The 11,796-nt window shown below is 34.4% G+C and overlaps 2 protein-coding genes across 2 annotated transcripts; both read left to right on the top strand.

Moving 5' to 3' along the window:
• The first annotated feature begins 853 nt into the window (after positions 1 to 853).
• On the top strand, positions 854 to 9,295 carry LOC136824636 (uncharacterized). The gene is made up of 4 exons (XM_067080625.1): positions 854 to 1,086; positions 4,525 to 4,596; positions 6,919 to 7,017; positions 8,678 to 9,295. Exons 1-4 carry the CDS (start codon positions 991 to 993, stop codon positions 8,786 to 8,788), a joined length of 378 nt encoding a protein of 125 aa, XP_066936726.1. The 5' UTR covers positions 854 to 990; the 3' UTR covers positions 8,789 to 9,295.
• A 249-nt stretch (positions 9,296 to 9,544) lies between these two features.
• LOC136824635 (protein XRP2-like) lies at positions 9,545 to 10,907 on the top strand. Its single transcript, XM_067080624.1, has one exon. The coding sequence runs from the start codon at positions 9,606 to 9,608 to the stop codon at positions 10,626 to 10,628; it is 1,023 nt and encodes a 340-aa protein (XP_066936725.1). The 5' UTR covers positions 9,545 to 9,605; the 3' UTR covers positions 10,629 to 10,907.
• The last annotated feature ends 889 nt before the right edge of the window (positions 10,908 to 11,796 follow it).

Genomic DNA, 11,796 nt, shown 5'->3' with positions numbered 1-11,796 from the left:
CCTTACCGGGACTCAAAAAAGGAGAATACAAAGGAAAATTTTGGGAATTTCACGACCCTTAGCGGGACAAATTTGACCAATTTTGACCAAATTTCGATCTTTCAGGGGGTAAAAAGTTGAACTTTACCTATTTTTCCGACCCTTAGTGGGACTGAGATTAGATACCCTCCATTTGCCTAAGTACCCCCCCCCCCCGGGGCTCCTGCTCGTAGGCATAGATAGGGTGCCTATTTTTGGAAAATTTGGGGAAAAATTTGAAAATTTGAGAACATTCAGGGTCACTATTTTCGAAAATTTCGAGTCCCACGTAGGGTCCATTTTTCGAAGCTCAGCGGATAATCGTCTGGCCATCCCCGCCCTCACTTTTGATTCGCCCTGGCTCGCGAGGTTGCTTTTTGCCCCCTGAAAGATAGAAAACCCCACCCCCCCCCCCCCCAGGGCAGGAGCAGCCAGCGGCAGAATTTTTTTAAATATTAAATATCTGTTCTTTTTTTCCAGGAGAGGAAATTTTGGAGTAAAATCCAGGAGCCAGCTATTGTTCAAGCACTTCAAAAAATCTAGGAACGGAGCACCCCCGTCGGTCGACAAGGGTAGTACCCCCCCCCCCCCCCCGGGAGAGCAAGCACCAACAGCACCAAAACCAAGTCATTCCAGCCCTTTATTTTTAAAGTTCACTAGCTTTTGGGCGGGAAATTAAATTTAAAAGCCATAATTTCAAAGCCTTGCAAGGCGGCAATTTAATCAGTGTTGGCTTTCATAAGACACCCTCAACGCAAGCAACTTTCTCATGATGAATAATCGCCAACTTGGTTCACACCGCATAAAAACAACGCGATGTCCGTCCAAGTTGCAGCAGCCGAAAAATCTGATCAATCGACTGAATGTTGGATTTTGGTTTTCGTGAGATTAAATTAAGTTTCTCCTTTTTTCAAGTTTGATTATTCATTTGATTTTAGGTCAAAAGCCTTGTGATCATTAAAGAAAAGCAGAATGGATTTCGAAGGAGCTAGCAATAACATGAAAGCATTTTTAACCCATTACTACTCAATGTTTGAGGCAAATAGAGAAGCTTTAGCCGGATTTTTTGTAAGTTAAAGGGGATAATCAGATGGTTTGTAATATTTGAGATGTGGGATCCTTCTATTGACCTGAGCAAAATCTCAAATTATTTTTGCCTAACTATTTTTCCAAAGTCGAGATATTTAAGTTAAAAGTTTTTGGCTTTTAGGATAAAAACAAATAGAATTTTGATATCTTTAAAATACTTTAAGGTCTTACTGTAAGTTGGTCTAGTGTCTAATGTCAACATTCCTTTTCTAATTCCGACACCCTTTTTAGAGATTGAAAAATAAGAAGATTAGAAGCGCTGATTAAGACCAGTTGGGTATTTAATACCTTAAAGGAAGAAATTTTGGCGGAAAGAAAATTTGGCGGATTTGGCGGATTTGACTGAAATCCGCCAAATTAAGTTCCCGCCAAAATTTCTTTTTCCGCCAGCCGCCAAATTAAATTCCCGCCAAATTAAACATTTTGAAAATATGATCTCTTTTAAGATGTTTTTGCTATTTTTTAGTTTTTTCGTCCATCCGCCAAATTAAATTCCCTCTGAAAAAACTTTTTTGGCCATCCGCCAAATTAAATTCCCGCAAACTGTTGCTGCTAAACAGCAATTTTTTCAAAGATAAAATGCCAAGTCAGCAAATTGGGTTGTCCTTATTAGGGTAACAGTATAAGGTGTTTGAAAATTGTATAATAACATAGAGGAAAAGGTTTTTCAGATTTTTAAAAGTGATTTTTATAATTTTTCGTTGCTCAAAATGGAAGGCTGTGGATTGGTGTTCATTTGTTTTGAAATTTTGCTGCTTTGATTGGTCAGTCATTTGATGGCTATGCAAGTGCCGTAGTATAGTGGTAGTCGACCTTGGCTTCTGTGCAGGCGGCCAGGGTTCGATTCCCACTCACGGCAGTTCACTTGGCAAGTGAACGTTCCTTCGCCCGGGTCAACCCATGCCATGTGAGGGGAATTGGGTAGTCAGTTCAAGGTGCTGACGGGACGCTCATTAGCAGTTACATCAAAATGCCTCGAAAATGTCAATATGAAAATTGCGTAATCAGAGAACGTATGTCTCGCTCATTATAAAAAGGCCGAGACAAACTTTCAATAATTGGATTGTAACATCGAGTTAAGTCTCTTTTGTTAAGTCACCAGGGGGTAAATAAAACAGACCTTGATACATTTATCATTTGTTTCAACTTGACCATTTGTTTAAAACTCAGCCTCCTAAATATTTGGGGTAGGTAAAATATGTTCAAAGAAATTCATACTTTTCCAACCCGGCCAATCTTTAAAAAAGAAGCGAACAATAAAATGTAATTACCCTTTCCAAATAAACCTCTTCGGTGGCGAGCGTAGTCTACTCTGACGTAATTGTAAAATTTATGTAATGGGAGTTTGACATAGTAATGTAATGTTGTTTGGGGAATTATGAAGTTCTCTGGGATTTCGATTGCATTTATTCAGGTTGATTTTTTATGACTTCTAATGGTACTTTTTCTAACGAGTTTGATTACTCTGTTCTCACACTTATGTCTTTTTTTTTCGCGTCCTTTTCCGTGATTACTTTTATTTATATTTTTAAAGACAGGTAAGAAGGCATATTGATGTAACTGATTAGTAAGCGTCTATAGTTGCGAGAATAGGCCTCTAAAGCCTCCTGCAACTCAACCAAATAGAAATAGAAATAGAAGTTTCCCTCCACTGATGCAAGTTACCCGACTTCACAGTACAACTTTAGAGCTAGCCTGTCTTTTATGACTATTTTAACTAATGACAACTTTTCAAAAAAACCTCAAATAATGACAACATCGTGTGGCAGGTTTTTGAACTTGCAGGCAGCTTACACGTAAACATAACATTTAATAGACCTTTTTGCCTTTCCATCCGCCATATTGAATTGTATGCAAAAATTATGGTGGCCGAATTGCTGTGGTGAAATTCCCTTAAAAAGTATGCAAAACATATGCAAAAAGAAAGTATTAATATAAAACTTACATGCATAATTGGCATATATTAAAGTGTAATCTTGTAGAAGAAAGATTAAATTTGCTTCTTTTGAAAACTAGAAATAATCAAATTTGCTCATCTCTTAGAACAAGCACTTCAAAAACCATAACATTAGACATAAACTCAAGCTGAAAAATCACCTGCAAAGGTACAAAAATAATCCTTATTTGGCTGACAATAAATTATTCTCCTGGGAATAGAACCGCCAAACGATCAAATCAAAAAATTTATCTGCTGAATGTGTGACATCATAATTACTGCTTTCAGTTTGCGTGTTTTGACAGTTTGATGTGTAACTCCGTCTTGGTGGAATTTTTTGATGGCATGAAAACAGAATATGCAATGTCTTTAAGAACAAATTTCTAAAAGGCTTTTGTTGTTCTGTAAATATTTCTTTTTGGATTAAGAAAATCCATCTTTTATTGTTCTAATGATTATAATATTTCTTTATAAGATGCTTTGTTGTCTTTTTAATCTTTGTGTATATTTGCATATTTTCCAATTAAATCCAACCACGGCTTTTTCGTTCCTCCATTTTTGCATACAATTCAAGATGGCGGATAGAAAGGTGAAAAGGTCTATCCCATTGGCCTAACATAAAAAGCTCTAAAATAATATGTGAAAAGATCCTGTATCAATGCCAAGGAACAGCCAGAAAGAGAATTTTGCTAGTCTGAATTCCAATAAAAAGCAGTTGAAAAATAAACTAAACAACAAAGCACAGTGGACCTACTAGTTGGGAGGGTGTCAAATACCACATGTTCAATAATAAAAAATGACAATAGCAATTTTTAGTTGTAAACTTTTTTACTTTTCTGCTGATTCAGCATTTCATTGTTGAAAAAATTGTCGTTATCAACAATAATTGCTTAAAAGAGCAATAATTGCAGTTTTTATCTTAAATACCCAACTGTAAACTTAATGATAACATTCACTCTTGAAAATAGGTACTTTTGAGTCTAATAGCAGTATTCCTTCTGAAAATTGTTTAAAGTAGATTGTGAGCAAAGCGAGAATGAAAACCTTTTGGATTTTAACCCAGTCCAAGACTGCCAAAATAGAGATTTAGAAAGATAGGCTCAATGAACTTTGCTAACACGTTTTAAACCCCCTTTCTAGATGAACCTCAACCTTTTCAAAAATTTCCCCCTTTCTACAAGAAATTCCCCCCACTTTATGTGATTTTCAGGACATCCCTCCCCTTCTATGAGGGTTTGCGAACTATGCTTTAAGCTCAATACTATTGATAATTGCCAGTTTAGAATGTGTACTTTTTGCCCTGTCTATTCTAATTGTAGGGGTAGGCAGAGAGTTTGTCCTCAAAATCTTCCCTTGAAACAGATTTTAAAAAGACATCATTCACATCATTCACTGTTAGAATAGGAAAGTCATAAAGTTGGTTGTCTAAACCAGAGCCTTGCAAGTAAATGTCTGACCCATCTGTTTTTTATTTCTTTTAGGATGGCAATTCAATCTTTACATTTGAATCAGATGTACTACTTGGACAACAAAATATAATTAAACATTTAATAGTATGTATTGTTTTATTTGTTTGTTTTATGTTGTCATGTTTATGTTTATGTTTCTTTTCTTTTTTGTTGATGTATAATAGTACAATGTGTACTTAGCTCGAGGCTAATCAATATCAACTTTTGATTACAAATCTATCTAAAAGGTCGAAAAGGTTGATGCTCAAAATCAATTATTATTTACAAATTAATTTAAATTCAATCAATAAACCCAACGTCACAGATAAAGGTGCAACAGTTTCGGCAAGGACAAGTAGTGGGTCCCCATTGCTTGATTTCTTTTTTAAATTCATCTATGTTTTTAAGTTTTTTAAAGTCATCTGGAAGGGTAGCCCAGATTTTAGGTCCCAAGAAAGCTATTTCACTTTCAACTATTCTACTACAAAAGGAATTCCTTTTTCTTGTTTTGATCGTTTTGAACGTTCTGATTCATTGAGTTTTGACTTAAATAGCTCTGTGGATAAAGATTGAATTGCTCGTTGATGGAAAGTGGAACCATTGTCAAGTTTCAACAGATCTTCGAATGATGAGTTGTAGTCTGAGTAAACGATTCTCAAGCATCTTTTATTATGTAGATTGTTGATTTTATCTTCTAGAGCCCTGCTATGAAACATCCATATGAGAGGACAGTAATCAAAGTGGCATTTAATGAAAGAACTCATTAAGTGTTTCTTTTTTTTCTAAACTGACATATGTGCTCATTCTGGCTACTCTTGTCTCCCGAATAGACGGGGGGTGTCCGAATAATTTTTAACTGATATGAATTTCAACATCAAAAAAAAACTTTAACAAATGAACACGTAAAATAAGAGCCAATACTAACAAAAAGGAAAATTTGACAAGTTTAAGGTCTATCTACACTAATAATATATTGAATTATTCAAATTTAATTAGCGGGGGGATGGATTTTTTTTTTCTTAACAATTAGCGGGGGACGTCTATTCGGGAGACAAGAGTAAGGCGGTTATTTTCAAACGAGCTTTCTTGCAAAGATTTTCTATATGCGATTCAAACGTCAAGAGATTATCAAAGGTTTCTCCAAGAATCTTTGACGTTTTTTATCGTCGTTGACAGTTTCCTCTCTAATATTTAGATAGAGCGAATCGTCAATGATGCTAACTATTAGCTGACATTTGTCAGCATTGCCAACCATTTGCATAATTCGCGATCTTAGTGTCTTTAATGTTGAAAAAGAGGTCAGAGATATAAATATTGAAAACCAGAGGGCCAAGGATGGATCCCTGGGGCTGGGGAACACCATCCTTGATCTTGATCCAGTTACTCAGTTCGTTGCCTATTTTCTAGATAACTCTTGACTAACCTAGTGGAAAGGTCACGGAATCCGTATGCATTGATCTTTGCTACAAGTAATTTGTGTCAGACACATGCAATCAAAGGCCTTAGATAAGTTGATGAGCAGTGTCCCAAAAACATCTTTCTTGTCATTGGCTAGCTTCCAGAGCTCTTCCATTGGGAGAAGCGATGTTTGAGTGGAATATCCTTTCCTAAAACCACATTGTTGTTCATCAAAGTAGTGTTCAAAGTATTCTGATAAGCTTTAAATTTTTTTTCATGGGGCAAATGATAGATAGTGGAAAATATCATTCTTTGCCACAGAAAGTCATGTGACATCTTTTTCAACCAATAAGATTTAATAATCTCAAGGGTAAAACAAACACTATGGTTTAACTCACTAAAAGATTATGTTTACTGAAAACACATAATTAATCTTTAGTAAGTGTTCTGTTGTACCCCAGTTCTGACGTCATGCCGTGGCGAAGAATTGTTACAAATTTGTATACCAATACAGAATAACTAGGAAAAAATAAGGAATTTAATATACATAAAATCTTATAGAGTTCTAAAAACTGTTTGGAACCTCTGTATATCAGGTTTAATTTATGGTTTATTCAAGAGTGATTAAAAAGTTTATAAAAATAACTTCAAATAGTGCTCCGCAACACATACGTCATAATTATTACTTTCACTTTTTTTGACATTTGTACTAGTTGCAATCCAATTCAATGCGGTAAGATACGTGCAAGCTGTTATATACCTTTTGTCAAATGATGCAATTAACGTGTAAAAGAGATCAACGCAAAGGTTGATGGGATAGGAACTCGTACAAGCACATCGAGAGTAATGATTATGTCAAAAATAAAATCTATTTTTAGATTCCAGCGTGGTGCGTTATTGGGACTTTGTGATTTTTTATAAACAATTTAATTTTTAGTATTTTTGGCTTTTACCTTGAAAGATTTGATGGTTCCTTCAAAATGATACATCAAGATATTTTTTGTTACAATTTTTTTCGTTATGTTTTAGGGCTTACCTTTCAAAACAGTTAAATTCATACCGTCTACAGTTGATACTCACCCAACAATTTACAATGGATATTTCACTACAGTAGTTGGACAGCTAAAGGTAAATCAGTGACGAGTTCTTCATAATTTTTATTTTTGAGGGTAACAGTTACTCAAAATGTAAAACAATCTTCCATTAAGCCAACCGTATTACTTCAAATAAACTCCCCCTTCTTTTAAACTCCCTGTCGAGTGTCATGGTGCGCCAGGCCAGTTGAGGCTGGGCCCACGACAACAATATTTATACTTAAAGTTTTTTCCCGGATATCGACCTGACTGCCGTGAGAAGATAGGAGTTGGAGTTCATGGAGTAGATTGAGGGAGCAGACACAAAGGTTAAGTTAATTTCTATCAATACCTCATGAAATATCCAAACATAAAGTGGCATAAACATAAATCCAATAAAGTTCAACATGTTGAGAGGTCGGGAACGCACTATTGACTGGCCAGCGTCAATTTCAAACAAACTCTTTACTCTCTCCTCCTGGTACCTGGATCTCTTCTCATGTCGATTAACACGGTACTCCCGACGGGAGGGCTTGCCTTGTCCAAGGCTTAAGGTGAAGTGTTTTCTCTCCTAATAAATTCCCTATCTAACGTACTCAATGTGAGCTTCCATTCAATGGTTACCATGACAACTAATGTAAATATAAAAATGGTGGACCCTGCCCTCATGACAGCCCCCTCGAATAAACGCTCCTCCTTTAGAGAACAAATTTAAATAAACACCCCCTCAAATAAATGCTCCTTCGAATAAACGCCACCCTCCTAGAAGGGCGTTGCAGTAAAGAAGTGTATAATATAGAAAAACTGAGATATACAACAATAATTGTATTCCAACTGGTTTTGACCAATTTCACATCTCTAAATTGACTCGAAAAATAGAATTAAGGTAAAATAAAGCTTTAAACGCCCCCTCTAATAAAGGCCTATCATAAAATTCAAAGAATTTATTCAAAGTAATACAGTATTCGGCTAAGGCCAAATTAGTTTCTTGCTCTTTCAATCAAGCTGCTAGAAAAATACTTGGAAATATTCTGAAATTGAAAAAATTTGGTCAGTCCTTTAAAATGTCTTTCTAGGGGAAGGGGTGGACGATTTTTTTCGAAATTCAAAAATCTGCAATTTTAGAAATCTTTCAGACTCCAAATAAGGTATTTTGTGCTGTAAATTTGATGACCTATCCTTTGAGATGCTTATGTTGTAGCCATGATTTTAGATGCTTTGAAATTTTAGACTTCAAAAGTGTATTCCTCAGAAAATAATTTGAAAAAAAAATTTAAACTCATCCTGGTTTCATGTAACCCATTTCTCAAAACTACAGAAAAGGTGAATTAGCAGATAAAATGCTTAAAATATTGTGCTCAGAAAGAGACATTAAAAAGCTTCAATACTGTTTTTTCAATACAACATGAATATTAATTCAAAATGTTAAAAGTAACTGACTGAAAACGAAATCAAGTTTCCGTGTATGTTAATTAAAGAGATAATGTCTTTTTACTCTGGTGCACTATTCCCAAATAGATTTTTTTTAAGTAGGAAGTTCAGTAGGTACTACTTTCAGAAAACTGTCACTCCTAGGGCCAACCATGGACAAAGGCTCCAAAACAAGTTTGAAAAGCAAAAAAATAAATATGCAGAAGTTTTGGGCTTGGAAATTTTGTGCAGGACCTCAAACAGACTAAAAAGAAAGCTTTTGTTGTAACCTTTTAATTTTTCAGACTGATGATGATCCACCTCACGGCTTTGCGCAATCATTTCATGTTAAAGTTGACGGACAAAATCCAATAATATTAAACAGTGTATTTAGGCTAAATATTCACAATGGATAAACCAAATGATGAGGGACTTGGTGTATTGCTTGTTTTACTGGATGGATCAATAAAATCAACTCCCCAGTAATTGGTGGACTGGACTGTTACTGTTTCCTAGCTCAATAAGATCTAACTAAAAAATATTTTTCATATTATTGTTTATAGTAGTCTTTTATCTTTCTTTTTTTTTACTTATTTCTAAACTCTTTCTTTGTTGATTCTTTAAACTAGATTTATGAATACATTGCCACTGTTTTGTTGTTGGATAGTAGCACTGATATTGAAAATCTTCTAGACTAGATTAACAAGATATCATTTAGAATAACATAGTATTTTATACAACCAAAAAAATATTATTTTAAAAACGATTTTGCTTTGGTTTCAGAGACCACCAAGCAACAATAATTTAATATTTTGAGAAGCTTTAAATTGATTATGTCTGTGTGTGGTCCGTGAGAAGAGGAAATCTTTTATCAATGCTAGAAGCTAGAAAATTAAAAAGAATATATTGCTCTTTTTCTACAATTTTCTGAATATTCATTAGTTATTCAATTGCAATATTTCATACATAGACCACCCATGAGAATTACAACTATAAACTATAATATAGGTCATTGTAAATTACTCGTCTGGCGAGCTTTGAACTAGTAATGTCTGAAGATTCTATCTATTATGGATTCATAAATTCAGCACTGGTTTGCTCAATTCTCAGTGCTGAACCTATCATTTGTTAAGGCACTTGGTATTAGTTATACTCAGTTAGTTGATTTTTTTGAATTTGTTTTTCTTTCATTTAGATAATTGCTAAAATACTGTAATAAACATACAAAACAAAATGGGATGTTTATCCTCAACAGAAAGTGTTGAAGAGCCACCAAAACAGCCTGTCTTCAGCTGGGATCGAGATGATAGACCTGATCCTAAAGATTACACAATATCTGAACAAGATGGTACTGTTTGTGGTAGGAAACCTGGCACCATCAATGGCCAACAGTTTATCATAGAGAATTGCAAGAATAGCTCTATTTACATTTACGATCATAGTGCTATGGTAACCATTGATCGTTGTGAGAATTGCACCATATTCATTGCGCCCATCAAAGGAAGTGTTTTTATTCGGAATTGTAAAAATTTGAAATGTGCTATCGCTTGTCAACAATTCCGATCACGTGACTGTCAAAAGATTGAAACATTCTTGTATTGTCAAACACAACCAATCATTGAGTCATCTACCGGCATGAAATTTGCTTGCTTTCAGTATTACTATCCTGAACTAGAAGAGCAATTTAAATTGGCTGGCCTCTCAGTATACAATAATACGTGGAGCACTATTCATGATTTCACTCCTGTTGAACAGTCCGAGAATTGGTCGTTGATCCCTCAAAGTGTCACCCTAGAGCAACATGTACCTCGCCCTACTAGTGAAGAATTCGCCGACATTAATGTCAAATTTGAGTCTGAATTGAGTGTCGTGCCTTTTACACAACAAAAACGAGCAGTGAAGTCTGACCAAAATTGTTTGATTGTGTTCTTTGACAATAATAAATCTAAGTGCAAGGAGTTTTTAAAGGAGTTGGCAAAGATCACCGACTATTGTATTATCCAAACAAAAGAGATTAAAATGGAGCCTGAAGATGTGGAACGAATCTTTAAGAAGGAAAGATTTCGTGAATTGTCTACACAAGGTAGTGTGGTTGGTTTGGAATTAAGTGGAGAGTCAGTGATAATGAAATGTGAAGAAGTTCTTAAAGAAATGAACGTCTCTTTGAATGATATTTTCTTATCTAATAACGATGCTAGTGCTAAAAATGATGTAGCTGCTTTTTATAATTACATTGATATGATGATGAGCACTTAATTGATTTGTATAATTAAATTATAACTTTAAACTGTTTTTATTTCGCACTTTTTTTTGGTTTTTATTTATTGTACACTACCTTGCGGTATTTTTAATTTTTTTTAACTAATAGTTAAAATGATTCGATATAGCTCTGTTACCCATTAAACAGAAGAAATCATACTTCTTTACAAAATTGTGATAAAGCGAGTTCCTCTATTTGGGAAAAATTAAACCCCGCGAAAACAGAGTTTTAATATTATATTTCAAAGGAATTGGGCTCAATTTGTAAAAGAAAAGTTCTCTCTAAGAGCTTTTGATTTGACAAATGAATTTTTAATATATATACTAGTAGATCGTAATAAGTTTGATTTGATAGATGAAAATTATTATTGCAAAGTTTTAACCTTTTAGCTGGTTTTTATGTATAAATTTTAGTTGTTAGATAATTTATTCCCAGCACTGCATAGACAAGAAATGTGAAATATAATTTTAATGTTTTAATGTACGATAAAATTGAGATATAAAGATACAAACTATATACCGTAATTTATTGGTTTCCGAAGATTATAAGTTGTCTTTCTGTAATCATCCGACCCATTACTTAAATATCGGTAGTGAGTATAAGTATTTTGAACGCTAAGTGTGAAAATTAGTTTTTAAATTAAAGAAAGAAATTTTGGTGCCAATTTAATTATTTAATCGCACGATGAGTTATTTTTGGACCTACCTCCGGGTACCCCGGTGGAGGTCCTATAAATTAACCCATGTCCGTCTGTTACCAGCTTTTCTCAGGATTGGCTCATTAGTTTTTTTTGATTTTTGGCACAATGATGCAAAATGGCAATGCCCAAAATGTGACGGAGCCCGATTTTTGAGAAAAAATTTATTTGGGCAAATTTGGACCAAAAACTACCTAAAAATAGGGTTTTTTGGACTTTGTGCAAAATCCTGTCATTACTTTTTTCTGACTTTTTTGTACAAAGATGGAGGGCAAGATTCTCTAAATAATGGCTGAAGTGGTTTTTCCCGGAAAATTCTTATTCGCCTTAAACAACGGATTTTCGTATTTTGGGGAAATTCCCTTTAACTAAATAAGAAAATATAGCTTTTCTCAATGTTAACTCATTATTTTTTTCTGATTTTTTGCACAATGATGCAAAATGGCAATGCCTAAAATGTGACGGAG

The sequence above is a fragment of the Clytia hemisphaerica genome, unplaced genomic scaffold (genome assembly GCF_902728285.1).
Source record: "Clytia hemisphaerica strain Z4C2 unplaced genomic scaffold, Clytia hemisphaerica genome assembly, whole genome shotgun sequence".
Classification (NCBI taxonomy): Eukaryota; Metazoa; Cnidaria; class Hydrozoa; order Leptothecata; family Clytiidae; genus Clytia; species Clytia hemisphaerica.
The sequence above is the reverse complement of the archived record's forward strand: the minus strand, read 5'-3'. Positions and strand labels throughout refer to the sequence as shown.